General features: G+C 38.1%; 1 protein-coding gene across 2 annotated transcripts; it reads right to left on the bottom strand.

The window, feature by feature from the left end:
- Positions 1-768: 768 nt before the first annotated feature.
- Positions 769-26,394, bottom strand: CYLC1 (cylicin 1). 2 transcript variants are annotated; one of them, XM_058658657.1, is made up of 6 exons: positions 26,327-26,394; positions 19,388-19,441; positions 9,922-9,962; positions 7,885-8,003; positions 4,892-6,607; positions 769-916 (listed from the first exon to the last, which is right to left on the bottom strand). In XM_058658657.1, exons 1-6 carry the CDS (start codon positions 26,338-26,340, stop codon positions 884-886), a joined length of 1,977 nt encoding a protein of 658 aa, XP_058514640.1. In that variant the 5' UTR covers positions 26,341-26,394; the 3' UTR covers positions 769-883. The 2 variants fall into 2 exon arrangements, with proteins under 2 accessions (XP_058514640.1, XP_058514639.1); XM_058658656.1 differs by having other exon boundaries at positions 26,324-26,375.
- Between the last annotated feature and the right edge of the window lie 775 nt (positions 26,395-27,169).

Here is a 27,169-nt window from a genome sequence, read left to right as displayed (position 1 = left end):
TGGGCCCTGGACCTGCCCAGTCAGTGTACTCACCCCGAAGGGAGCAGCCCCTGGAGCCCAGGCAGGCCTGGGGACAGCTCACCACGTGCACGTGGTGGCTGGCATCTGGGATCCAGGCATGAGACGCCCCGTCCTGAGACCCACCAGCAGCTGGGAGGCTGCTGGAAGTTTTGGAAGTCCTGTTGTTGTTGCTTGCATTTTTTCTTTCTTTCCTTCTTTCTTTCTTTCTTTCTTTCTTTCTTTCTTTCTTTCTTTCTTTCTTTCTTTCTTTCTTTCTTTCTTTCTCTCTCTCTCTCTCTCTCACACACACACACACGTTCATGTGTACATGAACATACTCTGTTTCAGTTTGCCTTTCAAATAAACATATACATAAATCTGGAAAATATGCCAGGGAAGATAATCTTGCTAGATTGCAAAAAATGGAGTCTTTTAAGTACTCAGATATGTCTAGATTTTACTTTAGGAACCTGCCCAAAGATTGCCCAAGCATAGATTCTTTGTGAGTGCTTACTTTCCATATGTATGATTCTTTCTTTCCATTCACCCTTTATGTCTTTTGAAGACTATGTGAAGGAGAAATTTAGCTAAACATAATAAAGGCATGCAAAGGAAGATTGCTACATTTCAACAGACACTCAGAAATGATTTAAAAGACCGAAATTTCAGAATGGGGCAAAGTGCTATAGAAATTTTCAGTTTAGGCATTTAGTAAACAAATAGCACATCTCTATAAACATATCAAAAAAAAAAAAAAACCTCAAGATACTCATTGCAGACCTGTTTTTATTAAAGTTCCACAGAAGTTGACATGCTCTTTTGAGAGCACTAAAGTGCTCACTGTGATAAGGCCAGTCTGTGAAACCAAGTGCTCAGTTGCCCTTTAAAGCAGCTTGCGAATCCACTCTGCTTCAGGCTGAGGAATGAAGTAGAAAAAATTAAAACTTAAAAGTACAATATTATTTGTCTATTAGTTATAGAAAGTCACTAATATGTTAAGAACCACATCAAAGCACTAAATGTCATAAATGGAAGAGAATGTATGCATCATTTTTATTCTTTCTTCTTAGAAGCGCAGGTCCTAGGACTCCAGTTTACTCTAGAAATATCAGCTCAAAGACTCTGCCGATAGTGTTTGATAGCGTATGTCCTCAGTAATCTCCCTGCGTGATCCTAAAGACCCCTGCAGGGGCAGAAGTACTGAAGTATTAAACACTCACTCAGTTACCAGTGTTCACGGGGAAATGAGGGCCAGCAATGTTCCATCATTAAGGCTGCGTTCTCATAAGTACTTTAAAGGGGAAGATTTTAAGTTGAAAATATGATATAATCACACAAAAATATATTAAAAATTATTCATAAGTATTCCAAATTCTGCCAGAATGATACAACTATTTTCACATTTGAATATTAAGTTGTACTCTTTGTGTACAACATGCAGAACTTTGTTTAGTTGCAACTTCACACATTTTTCCTCAATTCTGTCTCCTACCATTATATTATGGGCTTTGCTCTCTAATGTTTTTTATTTCTAGGAAGAGAGAGAGAGAGAGAGATTTTTCATTTTGTTATTGTTTTTTAATTTTTCAAAAACTTAAGGCAGATTTACAGAGAGAAGGAGAGAAACAAGGATCTCCCATCTGCTGCTTCACTCTTCAAAAAAAAAAAAAAAAAAAAAAGCCAGGAGTCAGGAGCTACTTTGGCTTCTCCCACATGGCTGTGGGGTCCCAAGGACTTGCCACCTTCCGCTGCCTTCCCAGGCCACAAGCAGGGAGCTGGATGGAAGTGGAACAGCCAGAAAAGGAAACAGTACCCATTCAGGATGCTGGTGCTTGAAGGTGGAGGAGTCACCTATTGAGCCACAGCGCTGGGATGAAACAGATTTTTCATCTCCTGACTTACTCTCAAATGCTTGTAAGTGGTCAGGACAAGCTGAAGCCAGAGCTCATGATTAGATATTATGGATGTCTCATTTGCTGCCTCCCAGGGTTCATGATAGTAAATGTGGAATTAAGAGTGTGACTCAAACTCAGATTCTCTGAGATGTGGCATCCCAGCAGATATCTTAACTTCTATCCCCAACACTTATCCTAAAGGATTTCTTTGGGTGTTATAGAAATTAAAATATTCAAATTGTATATGTATGAATCAAGTAAAATTATTCTATGCAATGTATTTGGAACACAATTTTTGATACACTAGCACACCTTTATAAACACAATAAATTTTAAAACATATCAATACAAAAAATATAATTTTCCAGGCATATAAGCAGAGCTGATATTGGACCATGTCATTTTGCATGACCGCATGTTCTGATGAATAGCAGCTGAACTTCTGTGGGGGCATGAGCAAGAGCATGGTTTTCCAATCCCATACTAAGGAAGACTTAAAACTCATTAACAGACTATTAAGAAATTCTCCATCCCCAAATGAGAGACATAGGTGTATTTCTCAGATACCCCACTTAGAATGTAAAAAGCGCTTGCTTTTGTGACTTCTCTCACCCTTACCAAATACCTTGCTCATTTTTAAAAAAGATTTATTTATTTTTATTTGAAAGTCAGATATACAGGGGAGGAGAGACAGAGAGGAAGATCCTCCGTCCGATGATTCACTGGTGCAGGGTCCCAAAGCTTTGGGCCATCCTCGACCACTTTCCCAGGCTACAAGCTGGATGGGAAGTGGAGCTGCCGGGATTAGAACTGGCATCCATATGGGATCCCAGCGTGCTTAAGGCGAGGACTTTAGCCACTAGGCCACGCCGCCGGGCCCCTACCTTGCTCATTTTAGTCTGATATTATTAGAATAGAAATTCTGAAAAAGGACATTAGTGATTACACTAGGGCAATATGATCTGCAGTTATTTAGGGATTTTCAACCAATAAAATGGCTCCTACTTACTGCTTTTGGAACTGCTCATATAGCAATGGAAAAAAAAGGTTTTCTGTATAAGCTTGTATAGAACTTAAATTCTAATGGTGAATACAATTAATAAACACCTTAATTAAATGTAGAATTATATGCAAATATAAATTTTACAAAGTAAAATAAACCAAGAATAAACGGATTGGAAAGCTAGGCAGTGGTGAAGAAGGAGGTCATATAGAATAAGATAATCAGGTAAGAGCTTCTTTAAAAAGTACATTTAAGCTAAAAAAAGATTTGGCATGTAAATATCAGGGGATGGACAGAGAATTAAAATCAGAGAGAATGACATATGCAAAAACTAGGTAGATACACAATATTGATATATACAAGAACGGAAAACAATGTCTCTTTGCCCAGATTGTAAGAAGGACAAGAAAAACGGTACAACGTGAGTGTGGAAAATATGCAGGGCTATGTAATTTAGGTGCTGAAAATGAGAGTAAGAAAGTTGACTTTTATTCTGAATATAATTGAAAAGTACTATAATGTTTTGTGCCATAGAATAGAGATAGTAAAACTAGTTAAGCACTCTTATTGGACGATGATAATGACGCCATTAAGTTCGCATTGATGAAGATGAGAAGCAGTGAACTGAGTCAGGATATATTTTGAAGGCATGGTAGACAAATCTTGCTGATTGATCACCTGCTGAGGATGAGGGAGATGCAGGCTTTATAATACTTATATTTTAAAAAACAAACAAAAACCAAAAACAAAAAAACCACCGTGTTTTAAAAATCATCTGATTGGGGCCTGGCGCAGTTGCCGAGTGTCTAAAGTCCTCGCCTTGGACGTGCCAGGATCCCATATGGGCACCAGTTCTAATCCTAATCCCAGCAGCCCTGCCTCCCATCCAGCTCCCTGTTTGTGGCCTGGGAAAGCAGCCGAGGACGGCCCAAAGCCTTGGGACCCTGCACCAGTGTGGAAGACCGGGAAGAGCTCCGGGCTCCTGGCTTTGGATCAGCGCAGCTCCTGGCTGCTTGGGGAGTGAATCAAAGGATGGAAGATCTTTGTCTCTCCTTCTCTCTGTATATCTGACTTTTCAATAAAAATCAAAAATAGAAAAAAATATTGCTGTTTGTCAGGATGAAGGGCAGTAATCCTATCCTGTTGAGACTTCACCAAAATACCATAAAAACAGGAGAAACAGAGGTTGATGCCCAGAAACCATGCAAATGAGTTTGACATCAAGCAGAGATCAAACAGAGTCAAAGAGGGCGAACACGAGGCATGGCAGCTCTTCTGTCCTAAAACGGATGTCTATTTTTGTGTCCCCTTAAAAAAAGATTATTTGGGATTGAAGATGAAAGGATTGTGTCTTGGATGGGAAAAATTGGAACTTAACTGACAGAGTATTTAGCCTCACAGAAATAGAATTAATTTGAAAAGGATTGCTAGAAACCAGAGGAGATCAAGTTACTTCTGGTAAATTAACAGTGTTCCTTGGTATAAGTGAAAATAAGGGCTCACAAAAATTGAGCTCAGATAGGAATTAAATAACTTAATCTTTGGTACATATGACTCTTGATACATTATATTTACATTTACTATGTCTGGATTTTTATTACTTGAGCTACTTTCCTGAAAATGTCTATATTGCACTTCAGTCTGATCCTGTAGCAAGTTTTAGTCAATTTTGATTTTTGTTCCTTTCTAAGTGTGGAAAAGATAAATGCTTTTGTAAAATGACCCTACTTACCAATAACTTAAAATGTTCACTTAAATCACAAGACAGTTTTTCTGTTCTAGTATAATTATTTACTCATCTCAGAATTTTAAAATATTTGTCTTGCAAATCTTTGATTCCTTTTTCAGTAGCCTTCATCTTTCTCAAATTTATCACTATTATAATAAAGGAGATTTATTCTTTAGAGAAAATCTAAACCCAAATATTTAACACATTTTTGTTTTCATTTTAAAAATCTGATTTGTCCTAAAAGTAAGACAGAATCAAACATACCAGAGGAGCATATCTTGGTTTTGGAGGTGGAGGAGTTGGCTTGCACAGACAGAAACGTTTGACCTTAGGTGATGATTGTAATGGTTCACAAGGAGGAAGTGGTGGTTTTTCTCTTGATGGAGGCACTCTACCTGTAGCTTTTTTCTCTTTTGCTTTGAAAGTTGTTTTTTTGGATGACATTCTGAGTCCTCTTCTTAGCTCTCCTCCTCCCTTCTTTGATTCCACGGATGTAGCATCTGATTCATCAGATATTTTTTTAGCCCCAGGTTTACCTAGTGAGACATCAGATTCAGCATCTGAACTTTTGGCCTGTGCAGCCTTTTTGAGTCCTGCCGTGGAAGACACATCAGATTCAATATCAGTAGACTCTGAGTCCTTTGCAGCCTGCTTAGCTTCTTTCTTTGAACCTTTCTTATCCTTTGAACCCTTCTTGCCTTTCTTAGAATCTGTTTCTGATTCAGTTTCAGTAGATGCTGGAGTGCTCTTTGCACCCTTTTTGTCCTCTTTCTTTGAAGCCTTCTTCTTGTCATCCTTTTTACCCTTTTTTGAACCTCCTTCAGATTCAGAATCAGCATCGGTAGACTTGGAATCCGAAACATCAGGCTTTGGTTTGCCATCTTTCTTTGATTCTTTCTTACCCTTCTTGTCATCTTTCTTTCCTTTCTTAGAATCCTTTTCAGACTCAGAATCAGTAGATGTTGCATCCTTCTTCTTGTCATCTTTCTTTGTAGGTTTCTTTGCAGCCTTCTTTGGCTCCTTAGAGTCTCCAGATTCAGCATCAGTAGACTCTGCATCCTTCTTTGCGTCCTTCTTCTTGTCATCTTTCTTTGTAGGTTTCTTCGCATCTTTCTTTGGATCCTTAGAGTCTCCGGATTCAGCGTCAGTAGACTCTGCATCCTTCTTTGCGTCCTTCTTCTTGTCATCTTTCTTTGTAGGTTTCTTCGCATCTTTCTTTGGATCCTTAGAGTCTCCGGATTCAGCATCAGTAGACTCTGCATCCTTCTTTGCGTCCTTCTTCTTGTCGTCTTTCTTTGGAGGCTTCTTTGCATCTTTCTTTGCAGGTTTCTTTGAATTATTTTGTGAGTAATTTTTAAACCGGATGTCAAAATCTATGGCTTTACCACCAAAGTCCTCTAAATCTATCAATAGACTCACATTTACACTATCATTTGAACAAGTATCTAACTTGACATCACAACCATTATTTGAGCTTCTTTTAGCATCTTTATTTGGATTCTTATTGATACATATGGATAAAGTACCTGTCTCCTTGCAATTCTTTGAATCTTTCCTACTGTCAATTTTATCCTTTCCTGAGACTACCCTAAGCACTTTGGATTCTTGGTTTGTTTCTGATTTGGGCTTCAATTCCTTAAATTGTTCAGTTTCAAGTGATGTTTTTGATGGTGATTTAAGTGCTTTAGCACTCTCTTTACATTTCTCATCTTGCATTGTTTTCACAGACTCTGAATTTGTGGTGTATAGATTCATTTTTCTTTCAAAATTCTTCTCCAAAGCTGTTTCTTTTATGTCATTGCTAGATGCCTTAGCTTGCACATTTTTAGGAGGGGATTTGGGAGAATTAGTATATCTGAATGGAGCCTCTCTTTTGACAGCTGAGTAAATAATTGGACTTTGGAAATTTTCTCTTAAAGAATGCCTTATGCATTTAGAAGCAGGCTTCTGATCTTCCTCTGATTTTCCTTTGTCATGTCTCTGAAAAGATTTATTAGCATAATGATAAGCATTTGCGAGTAAGTTATGTCATTTTATATTGTAACAAGAAAAATGTTATCTTTTCATTATCTAAAATTGAAAAATTATTTCTACCTTTCAAAGTTGAGTTTGTATCTGTGTGTATGAAGGTTGTATGTGTGTGATGAATTCATTTTGGAAATAAGATGATGATAGGAGAGAATGTAAAGCAAGATTTTTGATTTACATTATGGTTCATGTTAGGATTGGAATAGGTCCACAATAATGATCCATGATGTTCTGTAGTATGTCCTGACAATTACTAGTATGTCCATTTAAAATCCTATATAGAAGAGATTTTAGAGGAAACCATTGCACACACTTCTTCCTCAACTCAGAAATAAAATGATCATTTTGAGGTTTGCTATGACAATTTTTGTGACAGTGGTAGTCTGCAGGACTAGGTTCATTTACGCTCTTGCTTTTAAATTTCAAGTCAAATAGAAAACTTGAGATCTTTACTTATAAATATCAAAAAAGGAAGCCAAGGATATAAAATGAAACAAACATGTTTGATCCAGACTATTTTGTTCAGTAATTGTGACTTATTATCAAATCTCACTCAAAGTTGGCTTTAAAGAGACTGATTTTAGATTTCTTATAGTCATTCAAATCCAATATAGGCATCAACATTCAAATTCTATATGGAATTAAAAGTGGCCCATAGAAACAAGCATAACTTGAATCACTAAAGATGTAATGAGTGGCTTCTGATTTAATTCACTTACTGTATCTTTGCTTTGTGAAATGTTTTAAAAATATTTTGACACACAATGGATGTTTCATGAGTGCTAATTTTTCTTTCTGTTAATTGATAGGATACCTTCACTTTATAGAAGCAGAAGAAAACTTAAATGCTAGTATAAAGCATCCTGAATTCCGGATTTAAAGACATGGGGAGTACCTGAAACCTGTCTAATTTTTTCCTGCTTGAAGATTAAATTTCACAGATTTTGGAGCAGGTGAACATTTTCTGATAGATTTTACCTGCCCCAGAATTAGGTCCTCCTGCTTACCCAGTGTTGTAATTACATTGCTTATTTGATGTGGAGATCATGTACACATAAAAGTTTACTCCGAAATGGATGAGGGGAAAATATGTTTTGTTTCCAAAACTGCATATGGAACATCTGCTTCCAACATGTCATAAAATTCAAATTACTCAAGACTTATTTGTATTTATGTGTGTTGTAATAATTTAGATTTAGTTTTTAAAAATAATTTTTTAAAATACTTACAGCAACTGTGATCTGTGGTTCTGCAGGTGTTGATCTCTCCTTTCTACCTGGCTGGGTTGGTTTGGGAAATGTGAAAGTGAAGTGTCCTTGATTCCGTGATTTTTTGCTAGATTTACTGACTAAAATGACAGAGAGCAACGAAAAATTTGGAGTTAATCGACATACCTTCATCATCACTGAAATATTCTTGAGCAAGAAAATAGATAATTCAACCTAATTTGTAACTCAAAATAATATAACTTTCCCCTTTGGAGTATGTAATTTTTTGGCACAACAATGGGAGAAAATAAACAGACCTTCTCATTTATTATTGACTTGTGTTTAGGTTGACATTCTTTATTTTGCTTTCTAGATTAAATCAATTTTCCCAGATAGTTACTTAAATCATGATAGTAAAAAAATAAAACAGCAGGCGTGAGAAATAGAAATGTTATTGTTCAAATGTCTTCATGTAAGTTTCTCTTCCTTGGGTTGTATTCCTTGTCATTTGGCTATATTGCAAATAGTATGAATTCTCCTTCTATCATCCGCATAAGAACTAGCACAGTGCTGAGAATTAAGCGACCCATTAACTACTTGATTGATCAAATCTTATTTTATTTTATTTCCTCTCTCTCTTAAATCACCTCCGAAAGCACTGGAATCATGGCCATAAATCCAGAGTGTATTAAGTTTGTGGAACTCTGCTTAAAGAAAAGCGCACATGGTCCTTAGAGCATCCATAATATAATGATCAGGAAGATAAAACTCTCAAAAATATGTCAGAAGAGGAACTGAAGGGCGAAACTCAAGGTAGCTCTCTTGGAGATGACCTGTTTTGTGGGAGAATAGTAGCAGTAATAGCAGCAGAATTGCAACTGGTAACACTCATTTAGTGTGTTCTATGTGGCAGAATGTGTTCTAGGCATGTTATAATGCCAATTTGTTTAATCTTTATATCAACTCTTGGAATTGCATGTTAATCTTCCTTTTGCAGATGAGGTATAAAACATAATGGCAGATTAATTTACAGATGCCAAATCACAAATTAAAGATCCAAACACAGTTTGGTCCCCAAATCCATGCTATGCACAATGTTGATTATTACTTATATGTTTCTTGAGGAAATAACTAGAGAAGATCAGTAAAGAAATATGGTATAGGCACATTTAACATTGAGGGAAGAACTAGAACAAATAGGTAAAGAAATAATGCTATGAGCAGATTTATGATTAATATATTAAGAAAACTTTCCTAAAGTTGAATGGTGGTTCAACAAACACACAATCCGCTGTTTTCATTTCTTTTGATTATATTTGTCTTTTGTGCTTTGCCATTTATAATTATCAATTTTAAACACAAAGAAATCTCATGCAAATAAAGCTGGTTTGCATTTGATGAAGAGCAAACTAAATATATCCTTTTCAGTAAAGGGCAAATATTATATGTTTGTGCTACTGTAAAACAAAAAAATATAAGACAAAAAATAAAGGTAAACAAACATGCAGTTGTAATCTCACAAAAGGAGGATGTAACGTAGACCAGACAGAGTACCAGGAATCAAAGCAAATCAACCGGATGAATCTCTACTACTAAATAAAAGTAGGCCCTCAATGAAACTTTTAAATATACCTAGACAACAAAATATTAAACATTCTGTTATTTCCTACATCAATGGTGTCATGACCCACGTAAAGAGCAGAATGTTGGAGTCAAGACTACACGTGATTGAATATTTTATAACAAAAAACAGAAGATGATGTGTGTGGGAAAGAGAAGGAGATTGGGGGGAAGAGGGAGGAAGCTCTATGCCTACAAATTTATAAAATGGAAAATACGAATTTGAAAATATCCTTTTAAATAAGCTAGTACAAACCCACATCAAAAACATACCACAAGTACATCAACCAGCACTTGTGCACACACGTGCACACACATACACACATGCTTCTGTGAAATTTTAACGGACTATTTTGTTTTATTTAATAAAGGATACTAGCCATTTCTAAAATTGTATTGCAAAGTGAAAATATTGAACTTGAAAGACTAGATACTTACTTGGAATGACAATGTCATATTTCATGATGCTTCTTTCTTGGCTATTAAAAAAGAAAACACTTTAATTGAATATATAGCAATGGCAATAATTGCTTAAATATTATTTATAAGCCCTTAAGAGTAACACTTTAGTAAATCATATATTCTTTGATCTCTATTGTCTAAGAATGTCTACCTTTAATTCACATTTATAGTTCCCCTTCTCTAGACTAAATGTATTTTCACATAAGCATGAACAAGAATACAAGCATATTATGTACCAAAACATGAAATACAAACCCTAAATTGGCAATCTTAAATAGCAAGATATTTAGTGATAGCATGCTTAAAATTGAACCAATCACCCCATAAGTTTAAACAAAATATCAAAATATATGTGATTCTAAATTAAATAAATTAATTCTGGAAAAATCCACACTTTATTCTTTTTTTCATGTTGTTGATGGGATGCATGTGATATTGAACTACATTTTGACTTTTCCGTTCGTGTGAGAAAATTGGTCCATGTGTTTTCCATCCTTGACTGCTTTCTCAAGTCACAAGCAAGGAGCTGGGTGGGAAGTGGATTAGTCAGGACATGAACTCATGCCTATGTGGGATCCCAGCACATGCAAGGCAAGGACTTTAACCACTAGGCTATCATGCTGGGTCCAATAAAATGATGTTTAGAACAAGAATCAAGATATCTAAAAAGAGATGGGCTCCAATAAAATACTAGTGAAAAGATTAACACTTTGTATGTATCATAAGTGCACAGATCATCCAGTTAGTAAATCAAACAGACAGAGAGTTTAGTAAATTTATACAACAAATGAATCCAGGAAAGTTGTGGAACATTTTATCCCGCAGCTACAGAACACACATTCTTTCTCATGAAAACCACAGCATGTTTTCCAGGATAAAAAGTGACTACAAATTAAGTTAATAAATTTTCAAAGATCCAAATTATACAATGTACTTTCTCAGAATGTAAGGAATAAAACTATATTTCCAACAAGAAAAATACAAAATTTACAAATACATCAAAATTGAATTGTACATTTTAAATGATCATTGAGAAAACTTTAAAAAGCAAGTAAAATTCCCTGAAAAAAATGAAAATAAAAACATGACAGATCAAAGTCAGTGTTTAGTAAAATCAGTAATAAGATGAAAATTTAGAAGTCCAAGATGGCTGCAGAGCATGTAGCCATACTTGTATCAGCTGCTCTGGGAAAGGAAAAGAAAAAAATGGATACCATTTCAGGGGCATGAATGACAGAAATTTTTGTCAAGAAAGTAAGAAATAAAGCAAGGGATATTATGTGGTTCAAAAGGAGTGAAGATGGGCACTGCTGCAGCCTGGTGCAAATGACACAGCCAGCTGCTGACCAGCATTGAGATACCATCATATCAAGGCTAGAAAGGATGTGAGGCAGTGATGACACTAAGGGATGAGATCATTCTCTCGCACTGGGTATATACATGAGAGAATTGCCAGATTACCTTCAGTGGATCTCCAATCAGTCTTACAGCTGATTTCTTATCAGACACTTTATAAAGCTAAGAGAAGATGAAGAGACATAGTCCAAGTTAAAAAAAAAAAAATCAACCCAGAATACTGTATCCTACAAAATTTCCATTTATAAACAAAGATTAAATAAAAGCCTTCCTAAATAGAAATAGAAAGAATTTGTTTTCAACTTATCCATACCTACAAATGGTGCTCAAGGATGTGTTACACAAAGAAACAGAGAACAATAGTCACCATTATGGAAGAATGTGAAGGCGAAGAAGCTCCTTGTAAAAATACAAAAGAAATCTAAAGCAAGCAATAACATATATGGAAAAATGGTGAGGGCAAGGCATTACTTATCAATAATCACTCCAAACTCTCTAATTAAAGCACACAAATGGGCACTATGGACTAAAATATTGGACCCATCTATTTGCTGCTTGAAAGAAAAATGCCTCACCAACAGATACACAGACTGTATTGTGCAGGGAGGATAAATATATTCCATGCGAATGGACAGCAAAAAAAAGAAGAGGACTGGCCATCCTAATATCAGACAAAATAGATTTAAATACAAAAATGTAAAAGAGATGAAGAGCATTGTGCAATAATTAAGGAATCTATTCAACAAGAATTTATGACTGTAGTAAATGTATATGCATTCTGTGCTAGGACACCTCGTTATTTAAAAGAGTTGTTAATAAATACAAAGTGACATAGACTCTGATGTAATTATAACAGGAGGCTTCAGTACTCTGCTTCAATCAATGGATAGATGAGATGGCCAGAAAAATCACACAAAAAGCAGAGCTAATATGTACCATGAACTAAATGGACCTAACTGATATATACAGCTAATTTCATCCCATAGCAACAGAGTACATATTTTCTTCATCAATGCATTGCACTTTCTCTAGAAGATAAAATATGTTCATCTTTTAAGCAAGTATTAACAAATATAGAAATGAAATAATGCATCTTTTCTTACAGCAATAGATGTAAGCTGCGAATTAGTAAGAAATGTAATATATGAAAGCATGTGGAAACTGAACATATTGCTTAATGAACAGTGGGTCATAGAAGGAATCAAAAGGACATCAAAACATTCCTGGAAATAAATGAAAATGACAGAATAACATATGAAAACTTATGGGATACAGTAAAAGCAGTGTTTAAGTGGAAAATTTATAGAAGTTAATGTGTGTTTCAACAAGGTGGAAATGCATCAAATAAATGATCTGTCGCTGTATCTCAAGGGTCTAGAAAAATAACAAAATCATATCCAAAACTATTAGGAGAAAAAAGATTATAACAGAAATAAACAAAATTGACATAAAAATATACATTAACATCAGTGAATTGAAAATCTGTTTTTATAGATCAAATTGACATGCAATTGACCAAACTAGCCAAGAGAGAGAGAATGAGAGAAAGAAAACTCACATTAATAAAATCAGAGGCAAACAAAGGGATGTTACAATACATACCACAGAAATAATCAGAATCATCATGAATTACTACAAACCACTATACCCCTCCAAATCAGAAAATCTAGAAGAAATAGATTCCTGGACACAATGCTCTAGTGAAATTGAGTCATGAAGACAGCATCATTTCAATTCCAAAATCAGAAAAAGATGCATCAGAGAAAGAACTATAGACCAATACTCCTGAAGAACATAGATGAGTAAATCCTCAAAAAAAATACTAGGTAATGGAACTGAACAACAGATTACAAAGACCATTCAACGAACCATGTGATGTTTATCACTGCCATGCATGGGTGGTTCAACATACACAAATCAATAAATGTGATATATCACATTAACAAATTGAAAAAGAATAGTAAAAATATGATTATCTCAATAGATGAAGAGAAAGCATATGATAAAACAATATCATTTCATGATTAAAAATCTTAATTGAGTATAGAAAAAACATGACTTAGCACAATCAAGGTAATATAGGAAAAAACCCATAGCCAGTATCATATTGGAGTTTGTATAATGAGTAGAAAAATCCACATTAGATTAAACAGATTTCTAATCTTTTCTTTTTTAAAAAGATTTATTTATTTTTGCTGAAAAGTCAGATATACAGAAAGGAAGAGATACAGAGAAGAAGATCTTCCATCCATTGATTCACTCCCCAAGTGGCCGCAAAAGCTGGAGCTGAGCCGATCCGAAGCCTGGAGCCTGGAACCTCTTCTGTGTCTCCCACTTGGGTGCAGGGTTCCAAGGCTTTGGGCTGTCCTGGACTGCTTTCCCAGGCCACAAGCAGGGAGCTGGATGGGAAGTGGATCTGCCGCTATTAGAACTGGTGCCCATATGAGATCCTGGTATGTTCAAGGCAAGGACTTTAGCCGCTAGGCTACCATGCCAAACCCCAAATTCCTAATTTTACCTAGCATAGTGAGAATGATTATATAGTTCATAACATTTTTTATTAACAAGAAGAAAGAAATTTCAAGTGTATAATCACAAAATGATGTCAAAGAGGGAAAATGTTTATTACATTGATTTGTTCAGTAAACATGTTTACATATTTTGAAAAGTCACACATAATTGAGTAATATTTATAGTTATTCTTAATTATATTAAAAATAAGTGTGATAATTAAAAAAGAAAATATTTCATTCTGATTTAGGTTCTGGAAAATAATTTAGAACTGATATGAATCCGCTATAGATGCTGGCTAGAATGCCAGCTGCTTCATCAATCCAGCTCCCTGCTAATTTGCCTGGCAAGGCAGAGGAAGATGGTCCAAGTTCTTGGGCCTGTTGTATCCATGTGCAAGATGCTTTAGGAGAGTTTTGGCTCCTGGTTTTTGCCTGGTTTAGCCCCAGTCACTTTTGCCATTTGGGGAATGAACCAGCAGGTAGAAGATATATATTTCCATTTTTTGTTACTTTACCTTTTAAATAAGTACATAAATATTTAAAAATAAATAAAATGAGATTTTTCCAGTGAATTTCAAATATTGGATTATATGCCTCTTATAAGAGATGCACCCCAAATAAAAGTATACAAAAAGGTAAAAATAAAATGAAATGAAAAGAGTTGTTATAGTAACTGTAAAAGTTCATGGAAAATGGACTGAAAGATAAGTTTTTTGGTGCAAAATAATTTTCAAATTCATGTATTAGAACAGTCTTAAAGGCATTAATGAAAAATTGGTATGATTAAATGTTATATTGGGTTTGAATTTTTACACCATCTTTAATCTTTTAATCCCATTTTCCTACATTTTTAAAAGAATCGATGTACTGGGCACATCCTTTGCAAGTTTACACATAGCTCTTAACAAGAGTGTGTGTGTATACTGGGCCATAAAGCAAGTCTCAACAAGTATAAATGTGTTGAAATCATATGGTGATGTTTGATGGCTGTAGCTGAATAAGTAAAAAAAAAAAAACACACAGCTGAAAAAGGAGACTAAAAGTTTCCCTGATATTTGGAATTTAAAACAACCTGTGGAATAGGGTGAAAAGCAACATCAGTAAAATGGTGCAATAGCAATTTCCACTATTGATTCCCATACAGAAACGTCAATTAAAAAACAAAAACCTAGCCACACATAAAAATACTTTCACAAGCCCTAAAAATCCAGGCTCGAGAATCCAGTACTCGAGTACGGTACTCGAGTACAGCACAGAAACAAGAAAACAGATACTCAAGAGGATAGGAAGGAGAATTTCACACTACCCATATTTTGAGTACCAAGTAGCATATATCTTTTTCAGGACTTTGACTGAATTCCCAACATCATGCTTGCCCCATTGAAATCCAGAACTAAGATCATCACTGTGGGTCCAAGCGGGCCCTGTTTATTCAGTGGGCATACTCCATCACAAAGCTGATCCCTGAGCTGCAGTCTGAAGACATGCCTCAGGCTAATTCCCACAGTTTCATTCTCCAGATCCACCGCAGAAGCAAGTGAATCAGTGAGATTCTGGCTCCAGTCTCCCTGAGGTTCCAGGTAGGTCCCAGTGGTACCATAGACATCAGACCTGCATTAGAATTAGCAAAGCCCTCACAGATTCAAGATTCAGGTCAAAACTAATGGCTCCATGCTTTTAATGTGAACCTGAAAACTCAGTCTCCAAGATTGCTTGCTACCATGCAAGACACCAATGGTCACATGCTGGCACTCAAAGACTCCCATATCCAGGTTGGCACCAGATCAGCCTACACAAATATAGGACACAGGCCCAATCAGATCAGGCCAATTCCAACAGTCCCAAATACCAAATCTTTAAAGATTTATTTATTTGCTTTGGAAAATTCAGATTTATAGAGAAAAGGAGAGAGATCTTCCATTCACCAGTTCACTCTCTAATATGGTTGCAATAGCTTAAGCTGAACTAGTCCAAAGCCAGGAGCCAGGAGCTTCTTTGAGATCTCTCACATGCATGCAGAATCCTAAGGCTTTTGGCCATCCTCTACTGCTTTCTCAGGCCCCAAACATGAAGCTGGATGGGGGTGGAGTGGCTGGGACACAAACTGAAGCCCATATGGCATGCCAGTGCTTGTAGGCAAAGGTATTGAAGTCTAACTCAACCCAACTGACTCCACCCTCTAGCCCATACTTGTGCCAGTGGGTGCCACCGCCTGTCCAGCCAGGCCCGCCACCCCAGTCTTGGTTCTCATGCTCACCACTGGGAGTTGCAGCCCATCAGAGAGGTGTCCACAATCTCCCCACTGGACCCACTCCCTGTACTGGATCTTGCACTCTCCAGGTGGTTCTGTAGCCTAGCTCGACAGGACTTGCCCCCAGTCCCAGCATTTGCCAGCTGATGCTGTGGCAAAGCCCAACCCACCTGCCCTCATTCCAGCTTATGTCTGTATCAGTGGATACAATCTGTTAGCCCAGCGTGGTTCTCCCCCAACCCAGTTCACATGTAGGCCTGCAGGTGTTGTAGCCCTGCCCAGCCTGGTCTGCCCCCAGTCCAAGTTCTCACACTCAGCCAGCCCCACAAATGCCAATCTTAACACTTGTGTAAGAACAAGTCTCATCTCAGTCTCCTATTGGCAGTTATAGACTCTGATTCCAGGCCATCACTGTGACATCAAGAATTCTAGGCTGAACTCTAGAGATATAGGGTGTAGATATGCCCAGAGGTAGGCCAGCCATTGCAGCTCCAGCTTTCAGATCAACCTAGTGTCATGACTAATTATATATCTCTTGGCTTCAGGCTCAACACAGCACCAGATCAACTATTGCAGTCCCAGATACCATGCCAACATATTCAAACATTGCCTCTAGTGGTGTGCCAGTACCAAATTGGTTTTGCAAACTTCAGATTCAGGCTACTTTCTGAGGTCTTAATTTCTATGCATGATTCAAGAAATCTAGGTTCTGGAAAAAAAAAATAAGTAAAATAAACAGGGCCCAGGCCCACTTCAGAGACCCAGGCTTCATGTTGCAATCCCAGTGGATTCCACACAGAGCATGTTCCCAGGGTCCCATATAAAAGACTTCCTATTGACCTGGGTTCTAGGCTGGTACTCACAGACCCTGCCTTAAGGCACGCATGCAGACACCAAGATTTAAACCTTGCCCAAAGATCCTGGCTCCAGGAATTCCACAGCAATTATCTCATCAAAAGCTTCCATCTTTTCCAGGGATCCTAGGCCCAGTGTTTAGTCCCATTCCAGTATGCTCAAAGTCCAGGCTTCTCCCAGTAGATCCTGGCACCAGGCCATTCTATTTTTTTTTTATATTTTTAGTTTGAATTTTTGAATTATGTGGTACTGTTTTGTATAGACTGGGATTCCCCCCAACTCCCACCCTGACAGATTTTCCCCATTTTACTACAATGGTATAGTTTTTCATACGGAATCATAATTCCATCAGTCTCTTATTTAAGTGTACTCCGACATTGCTGGTACAGACAATGTCAGACAGTCCAGCATCCCATTGTCTATACGTTGCCAACAGTTTCATTGGGAATCCATCTTTTGCCTGGAAGCAGAAATGCATGTTGCATTATACCCCCACATCTGGATATGGTGGAACCCAGTACTCCACCACTATACATTTGCATAACTGAGAAGCCATGAAACAAGGCCAACAACTGGTATGAGTTAGAACAACAGTCACAACAGCAACAACAATAATAGGCCATTCTATTTAGTTTGCAGCTCTAGGTTGGCCCCCAAGACCATAGATTTCGTTTTTTCACTGCAAACCCAGGTTCCAGTTCCACTTCAGTACATGTCTACGCCCATGGACTCAGGGTATAGTCTAATGTCCATTGTTCATGCCCTAGAGCCACCACAGCTCTAGATTATCCCTTTATAGGCTAGGACTCAAGAGTCAATCCAGTGTCAGGTTAGTCTTTGTGGAAACAAAATTCAGATCAGCTCCAACAAACCAGATTCTAGTCTTCATCCCAAGGATCTAGGCAGGAGAATCACCATCCACTGATAGAGGTATCAGGTACATTGGAAGAAGCATATACTACCCCAGATATGAACACACAGCCACAAGTATCACAATCAGGGAAACATGACACCATCAAAGAAATAAAGCAGTAGTAAAATAACCCCACCATGGAGATTTATTGCTTTCCTAACAATTCAAAATAATTGTCTTAAAGAAACTACAGGATGGGCCCGACATGGTGGCCTAGCAGCTAAAGTTCTCACCTTGTACGCACCAAGCCCATATGGGCACTGGTTCGAATCTTGGAAGCTCCACTTCCCACCCAGCTCCTTGATTGTGGCCTGGGAAAGCAGTCGAGGACGGCCCAAAGCCTTGGGACCCTACCCCCCAAGTGGGAGGCCCGGAAGAGGCTCCTGGCTCCTGGCTCCAGGGTTCAGATTGGTTCAGCTCTGGCCATTGCAGCCTCTTGGGGAATGAATCATCAGACAGAAGATCTTCCTCTCTGTCTCTCCTCCTCTGTATATGTATCTGACTTTGCAATAAAAACAAATAAATCTTAAAAAAAGATAGGCCAAAACAGACAACTGAAGAATATATAAAAGTACACAAACACAGTGACAAGTTCAATAAAGAGATATAAGCCATAAAAAAAAGAATGAAACAGATCATGGAACTAATGAGCACAAGGGTTCAGAAGTGAGAAAGTCTGTATAGTAGCAGAACTGATCAGGCAGGAAAAGAATTTTTGAACCTATCAGTGAAGATGGACATTTGACATTATGAAATAGAGAAACAGAAAGAAAAAAAAAGTCTGACAAAGAGCAAAGAAAGACCACTGGAAATAAAGGAAATAATAATCAAACCAAGAGCAGAAAATGTATAGAAAAGTTATTTAAAGAAATAATGTCAGAAAACTTCCAAAATCAAATATCTTAATCCATAAAGCCCAAACCATTCCAAATATATGAAGTATGTGCATCGTCACCAGATGTTTGATCAAGTTCTTATAAGCTAAAACAATGGGAAAATTTTAAAAGCTGTAAGAGAAAAGCAAACCATCTTAGCAGTCTCAATTTAAGAATAGCAGCACATTATCAGAAGGCCAATAGATTTCCCAGAAGAAATTGAAGACCAAATCACAATAAAAATTGTACAATATTCTGAGTATCCTAAAGAAAATTATATTTATATACTAGTGGAATACTAAGATCTATTTTTAGGGAAACTTACAACCTTAAATATGTGAATAACAAAAGAAGTTGAACATTGGTGGCCTATATATCCACCTGAAAAAACGAGAAATGCCATTAATTAAAGTCAAAGTATGTAAAAGGAAAAAAAATAGCAGAAATCAGAGCTGAAAGAGAAAACAAAATCTTTATACTCAATGTAGGAAGAAAACAAAATAACAAAGGTAAAATTAGAAATGAAAGATAAAATCAAAAGCTTCATGCATATTAATTGGAATGTCTAGATAGAATGGCCATTTTGGAAAAAACACGTATTAAAACATTAATGCTTATATTGGAAAATATGGATTTTGGTCTTTATTCTAAAGGGTTTGACTTAATAATTAAAACTAACCGATCCAGAGAACTTGACATCTTAATGTGTTCTTCGTTAAATTTTCCCAGGCACCTAAGAAATAACAATAGTTTACAAACTCTTTAAAGAATAGGAATTTTTAAAAAAGGAAACAATAAACATTTAGATGTTAAGAAAGAACCCAACCATAACTTTAATACATAAAACTAACAAAGTTGTTCGTAGAAAAGTGGCAGGGCTGTACCTCTTAAACACATGTGCTAAAAGCTTTAAACATTTTTAGCAAATTCAACACATAGGAAGGAACAATATGTTTCAGGACCAACTAGAATTTATGTGATGTTGGTTTAATATTTGAAATTTACCACATTAAACTATTAAAATACAGGAGATAATATTGTATGATCGTATCAGTATGTAGTAAAATTATTTGATAAAATCAAGCACTTATGATAAAATTCTTAACAAATGAAGGTTATAAAGTATTCCTTAATGTAATAAAGGTAATCTACAGCAAACTTATAATAAATTAAGACTTGATGGTGAAAACATGAGATCCGTCTTTGGAAACAGCAATGACACCAGGTCCTAAGGATGGAGATGGATGGGAAGAGGAATGGCCGGGACAAAAACTAACAAACATATGGAATGCTGATATTTGAAGGTGGAGGATTAACCTGTTGTGCTGTGGTGTTAGCGCCAATATCTAATATTTTCATCATGATTTTACTGCATTTTATACAGTGTGTAAAAGACATGTTCAAATATATTTTATCTGCTCAATGTAAATGAATAATTCTATTTTTTGATTTTCTATAGGGTGAAAATCTGCTCACAAAATCATTTATTCTTTCTAGATTTAGAATTCTACTTCAGTTTTACTCTTTATATACATGGGATCCTTACTTTTATGTTTTTTGTTTTTTTAGCTCTAGCTTTGTTTTATAACATTTTTTGAGTATAAAATTTTGACATATTTTTACTTTATTCATTCAGCTATGAAGAGTTGAATAGTACCCCTAAAACGTGAATGTGTTAAGCTTTAGAAACTGTGAGTCTCCTCTTGTAGATGAAAAGATCTTACATGTGTGATTAAATAAAGAACCATGATATTGGGAGATTATTCTGATTTGTACAAGAAGTCACATAATGTAACTTTGCTTTAAAAGATTTTATTTGTTTTTATTAGAGAAGAAGATACACAGAGAGACAGAGAGATCTCCTGTCTGATGACTCAAGAAAGGTCTCCTCTCTGATGATTCACTCTCCAAGTGGCCACAATAGCCAGAGCTGAGCCGTTTTTAAACATTTTACTCTACCAACAGTGCCTCTGGTATTTCTAAATACCCCAACTTCAGCATTTCTCTCACATTTCTTAAGAACAATCATTGATTCTACCATCTCTCCACTGTCCCGTGTGGGTTTTACCTTCAAGGTTTCATTTGCCTTCTTTCTCATAATATATTATCTCCTAGGCACATAGTGAATCAGTATACAAATACTCCCTAGCACATATACTCAATCTCTTTATTCTATTCTCCCTTTCTACTGACAAAACCTTAATTTAAAACAGATATTATAGGGCCTGGCGGCGTGGCCTAGCGGCTAAAGTCCTCGCCTTGAACGCACCGGGATCCCATATGGGCACCGGTTCTAATCCCGGCAGCTCCACTTCCCATCCAGCTCCCTGCTTGTGGCCTGGGAAAGCAGTCGAGGATGGCCCAAAGCTTTGGGACCCTGCACCCGTTAGAGTTCCTGGCTTCAGATCAGCCCAGCACTTGCCGTTGCGGCTCACTTGGGGAGTGAATCATTGGAAGGAAGATCTTCCTCTCTGTCTCTCTTCCTCTCTGTATATCTGACTTTGTAATAAAAAAAAAAATAAAAGTAAAAAAAACACAGATATTATAACCCAATTACTCCACATTTCAGCCTTTGCAATATGAATGAAGAAAAATGTGTAACCATGATAGCTACCAATTTAAGTACACAATGATAATTTTCAAGTGAACTGTTAATGCTATTTGGCAATAGTATTACAGTCATCTCGTTCGTTCAATAATCTCCTCTCAAAGCTATTTCTTGCCATATTCAGTCTTCTAAATTCAGCAATAATTTTACCCATCCAATTCTCACCTAATAAAGACATAAAGGGGAAGATAATAAGTTTTTTGTTTTATTTTTATTAAATCAAAGTATCACCATGTCTGGTTTATTCTATGATATCTGAGGCATGAATTTGTTTCCTTGCTTTTTTTTTTAAAGATTTATTTTTTTTATTACAAAGTCAGATATACAGAGAGGAGGAGAGACACAGAGGAAGATCTCCCATCATCCATTGATTCACTCCCCAAGCGGCCTCAAAGGCTGGAGCTGGGCCGATTCAAAGCCAGGAGCCAGGAGCCTCTTCTGGGTCTCCCACGTGGGTGCAGGGTCCCAAGTCTTTGGGCCGTCCTCGACTGCTTTCCCAGGCCACAATCAAGGAGCTGGATGGGAAGTGGGGTAACTGGGTTTAGAACCGGCACCCATTTGGGAACCCAGTGCGTTCAATGTGAAGACTTTAGCTGCTAGGCCACCATGCCGGTCCCTGTTTCCTTGCTGTTTAAAACTTTCATTTATACTTGTGCTTTTTGGCCTATGGCACCTTATTTATTTATTTTTTTTTGATGGGGATATGGGCATGGGAAGAAACCATAATTTAAAACATAAGACTAGCTAATGGAAGGAAGGAGGGTCAGTTAATAACAATGCTATTTATATATTTACTAAATTTCAATTACTTCTGGTTTTCTTATTTTTTTAAGTTTTGTTTTTGATAATGTTTACATAGTAGATCAGGGTGGGAAGGGTCAAAAATCAGGGGAAAATGGATAAGATCATTTTTTTGTTTTTTTATTAATTATATTGCAGTAAGATTATTGTTTACATCTGTTTTTCTTGCTGTATGTGAGGGAGGGGAGGATACAGTGCGAGATGTGATGTCCTGCCTCCCCAGTTCTCAATGTTAACTGAGGGCATATTCTGAGGGTTGTGATCAAGCGGTTTTGACAGTTGGATGATGCTATTGATGTCACTGTTCCAAGGATGAGGTAATCCTTCCAAGGTCAATTGGCTGACTTAGTCCATCTCAGAGTTACCATTTGCCCAGATGTTGGTTGTCAAGTTTCACCGGGGAGTTGATCAATTTGTTCTGCCCTCCTTCCCCTGCTACGCCCTCATTCACACTGCAACCCGGTTAGAGCAACTCCTAACAACTACTACTGGAACACCACTCAACTCTGGTTCCTGTGCCTGCAGGCATGTGTAGGGGACTGGTCTTGTCTATCTCACATCCCATTCAGCTCTCTTACACATCATTGGGAGTTAAAGCCTAACACAAATCAACTGACTCCACCCTCTAGCCCATACTTGTGCCAGTGGGTGCCACCGCCTGTCCAGCCAGGCCCGCCACCCCAGTCTTGGTTCTCATGCTCACCACTGGGAGTTGCAGCCCATCAGAGAGGTGTCCACAATCTCCCCACTGGACCCACTCCCTGTACTGGATCTTGCACTCTCCAGGTGGTTCTGTAGCCTAGCTCGACAGGACTTGCCCCCAGTCCCAGCACTTGCCAGCTGATGCTGTGGCAAAGCCCAACCCACCTGCCCTCATTCCAGCTTATGTCTGTATCAGTGGATACAGTCTGTTAGCCCAGCGTGGTTCTCCCCCAACCCAGTTCACATGTAGGCCAGCAGGTGTTGTAGCCCTGCCCAGCCTGGTCTGCCCCTAGTCCCAGTTCTTTCACACTCAGCAACAGGAACAGTGGCCCAGCAGGGGAGTCCCCAATTGCTTCCCTACTGAGCTCATACACCTCCCCTCATCTCACATGTGCTGGTAGGTGCTGTGGCGCAGTTTGGTGTGGCCCGTCTCACCTCAGCATTTGCCAACTGGTGCTGGCTCCTGTCCTGGCCATTTCTGCACCGTTCCAACTCACATCAGCATCTGAACCAGGCACAGTCAGCCTCCAGGTTTGGCCCTAATGTGAAATGGTTGGTGATACTGCCAGACCCAGCCTATCTTGCACCCCATCCTGGTTCTCAGATCTGCCAGTGAGTGTTATGAACTGGTCAGCTGGCCTGCCCCCAGACCTGAGCCACATGTATGCCAACAGGTACTGTAACCTGGTCTGGTCTGGGCTGCTCCTTGTTTTGCTTCTTGTGCTCACTCAAGATCCTTATTGGGTCTCCTCCCAGTGACAGATCTCATGCATACCAGTAGATTCCTGGCTCAGATCGATTTAGTCCACCTCCTGACCTGGCAGGAACAGAAGCCTTGCTGAACTGGCCCACTCCCAATCCGGTTTTTACTGTTGGGTATTATAGCTCAGCCGCTATTAGTCCACACCCTGATGCAGCTCTCACATGGCCCAGTGGGAGCTGAAACCTAACCTAGCCCGTCCTACAACCACTCTGGCTCTCATGAACACCAGTGGGTGCTAGAATCTAACTCAGTCTGGAATATCTCAGACCCAGTCCAAACCCATGCCAAGGGACTCTGTAGTCATGTCTGGCCAAAAGTACCACCCCAATTCCAGCTCTTGTGCTCATCAGTGGGAACCACAACCCAGCCAGGGTATCCCTTTAGCTTTCCAACCAGGCCTGTTCCTAGCCAGATTTTTTTGCATGCCAGTGGTTGCTCTGACCAAGCTTAGCATAGTCCATTCCCTGTCTTGACGTTTGCCATCAGATGCTGCACCCTGGCCTAGCCCGGTCCACCCTCAGTCCCAACTCTCACTGGCTAGTGCTACAGCCTGGCCCTGCACAGTGACTCACATCCCTGACTCATGCAAACTGGTGGTGCAATAGTCTAACCCGGCATGTCCTGCATTCCAGCCTAGTTCCTGCTGCAATGTTATTTATGAGAATGGTCATCTGTATAGTAAAATCATGGGGAAGTCAGACATGAGGGCTGCTTGGATCCCTGGCCACAGCCACCGATGCCACGTGGTGAATGTGTCCTGGGCTGGCCTGGAGTTTTCTCCCTTCATGGTAAGTACCCTGTGAAGGGATCTCTTGGAAGCAAAGGCGGGCCTTGGCTCCACCCACCAACACCATCTTCAGCAGGAGGGATCTAGAGGAGTTCAAACTCAGGGCCTGGGTGGAGGGAGCTCCCAGCAGCCGCCCAAGCCAGGTCAGGCTCGATGCTTGGATGTACAAATTTTGCTAAATGGCAGTGGGTTTCACTGCGTAATAGTGGCCTAATCCTGAGCCTTTTTTTTTGATGTGAGAATGAAGACCAAATATAGGTAGACCATATACAGGCAGCACCAAACTAACTTTGGTGAATTCAATTTTAATTTCCATAATAATTCATTATTTTCAAATTATAGCAAGTTGTTCTATAATCATTGCACGCTCATTAAAAACTTCAAATATATTAGATATTTATCATTCTAAAAGGGAAAAAATCCTATAATCCATTCTGTAGAATTGTTTTACAGATTTTGAATTTCTGAGGTAAAGATCTTTCAAGCTTTATTACTGAATTTGTGCAGATTTGCATGTGTACTGTCTATATAAGCTACTTTTTCTAAAAAATGCCTTCTCAGATAAACTGATGATGTTCATACCACATTTAAGTGCATCTTTTGCACGACTTTTGGTTAGACTTATTGCAATAAATTTCAACTTAAGTAAGCAAAAAATGGTTGAATATTGGTAATCTCATATGGTTCAGCTTAATATACACAGATGTTAGTCGATAGTTCCAGCTTAACATGGCCTGAATCATCTAAAAAGTTCAATAATATTAAGAGGAAATGGACTATTAAAGTAACAACCAGAACTGAAACATTACAGGAATAGTGTTTAATTCCATGTGATTAATACTTTACCTTCCATCAAATGTTTCATTTCAAAAACAAATTCACTAGGGCCAGTGTCTTGGAATAGTAGCTTAAGCTGCCCGTGACGCTGGAATCCCATGAGTGCAAGTTCAAGACCCGGCCACTCCACTTTCCATCCAATTCCCTGTGCATTGCCTGGGAAAAGCAGTGAATGATGATCCAGACACTCTGACCCAAGAACCTACATGGGGGACCTGGAAGGAGCTCATGGCTCCTGGCTTTGGTTGGCCCAGCCATTTGGGGATTAAACCAGAAGATGGCATCTCTCTGTCTCTGTAATCTGTCAAACACACACACAGAATAAGAGAGAAAAAGAGATAGAAAGGGAAAGAAAGATACAGGGAGGGAGAGAGAGACAGGGAGGGAGAGAGAGACAGGGAGAGAGAGAGAGAGAGAGAGAGAGAGAGAGAGAGAGAGAGAGAGAGAGAGAGAGAGAGAGATTCTATTTGCTCATTCATTCATTCCTTAGATAACTGGGGCTGGGCCAGATTAAACCCAGGAACCAGGACTTCTATCTAGGTGTCAAGGACCCAGGTACTTGGGCCATCTTCCACTGCCTTTCCTGGTGCGATATCTGAGAACTAGATCAGAAGTGGAGCAATGGAGTTTGAGATGATGCTCATATGCGATGACATCATCCCAGGGGGCAACGTAACCAACTTCACCACAAACCAGTCCCTGTTTTCCTTTTAACAGAGCAATAAAATGTACTAACTTTACTTAAACACGAAGCTAAGCACACCAAATTTATAAAGTACACCAAATTTTAATCTGGTTATAACATTTTAAAGTATCTATGTATACATTAATTCCTTCATCTTAAAATAGACATAATTATAAAAAAAAAACAGACTCAGAAAGACAAAATGGTCAAAGTCATTCAATCGTGTTGTAAAAGAACCAAAACTAGGTAAATTTCAAATACTAAACAGACAAGGTACTCATGATGATTTCATACCTTTGTTTAAACCATAACCTTCAAATCTAGAAATAAAATCATGAAATGAATGTTCTTTATACTTAGTTATATATATGTGTAACAATATTAAGCACTTTAATTATCAAAAGTAATCAAAAGTATTAAAAAATGACTCACAACCTTGGGAGAGACATTCCCTTATATCTTGCCAGGACTTCAGTGCTGTATGCTGAAACTGGTGATGTTGAGTGATGACATCATAAAGAGATTATGATCAGCAGAAATTTAAAGGGAAAGCACAGAGTAGCTATGTTTTACAGTGCAGATTTTAAAAAGATTTATTATTTATTTGTATTGGAAATGCGGATTTACAGAAACAAGGAGAGACAGAAAGATCTTCCATCTGCTGGTCCACTTCCCAAATGGCTGAAATGGCTGGAGCTAAAATGAGACAATCTGAAGCCTGGAGCCAGGAGTCAGGAGCCATAGTTTACTCCAGATCTTCCACATGGGTACAGGATCCCAAGGCTTTGGGCCATCCTCTGCTGCTTTGCCAGGCCCTAAACAGAGCTGGATGGAAAGTGGAACAGCTGGGATATAAGCTGGTGTCCATATGCGATGCTTGAAGGTGGAGGATTAGCTAGTTGAGCCATTGTGTCAAGCCCCAACAGTGCACAATTTTCAAAGCTTGGACTTCAGAGCATTAGTTTTTCACTTGTTTAATCTATCTAGTTGTTTAATAAATATCCAATTACTTCATGTAAGTGTATTCTAGCAAGTTTTGGGTGTGCATCTGTGAACACAGGAGAATAAACATGTGTGTCTGTGAGTGTGTGTATTTGTAAGAGCTACAAGGATGGAAAGAAAACTTTAAGAATATAAACACTTTCTGTAAAAACCAGCTGCAATCTGATGTATTTTCTTGATATTCAGACTTTCTTCTATATAAAATGTATGTTCAGAAAAAAATTATGTTCAGGAAAGAAAATCTATTATACTAGCAAGTTTGAAAATTCATGTTCC

Source organism: Ochotona princeps, chromosome X, assembly GCF_030435755.1.
Source record: "Ochotona princeps isolate mOchPri1 chromosome X, mOchPri1.hap1, whole genome shotgun sequence".
Classification (NCBI taxonomy): Eukaryota; Metazoa; Chordata; class Mammalia; order Lagomorpha; family Ochotonidae; genus Ochotona; species Ochotona princeps.
Note: the sequence above shows the minus strand (reverse complement) of the source record. Positions and strands in the feature narration are given on the sequence as shown.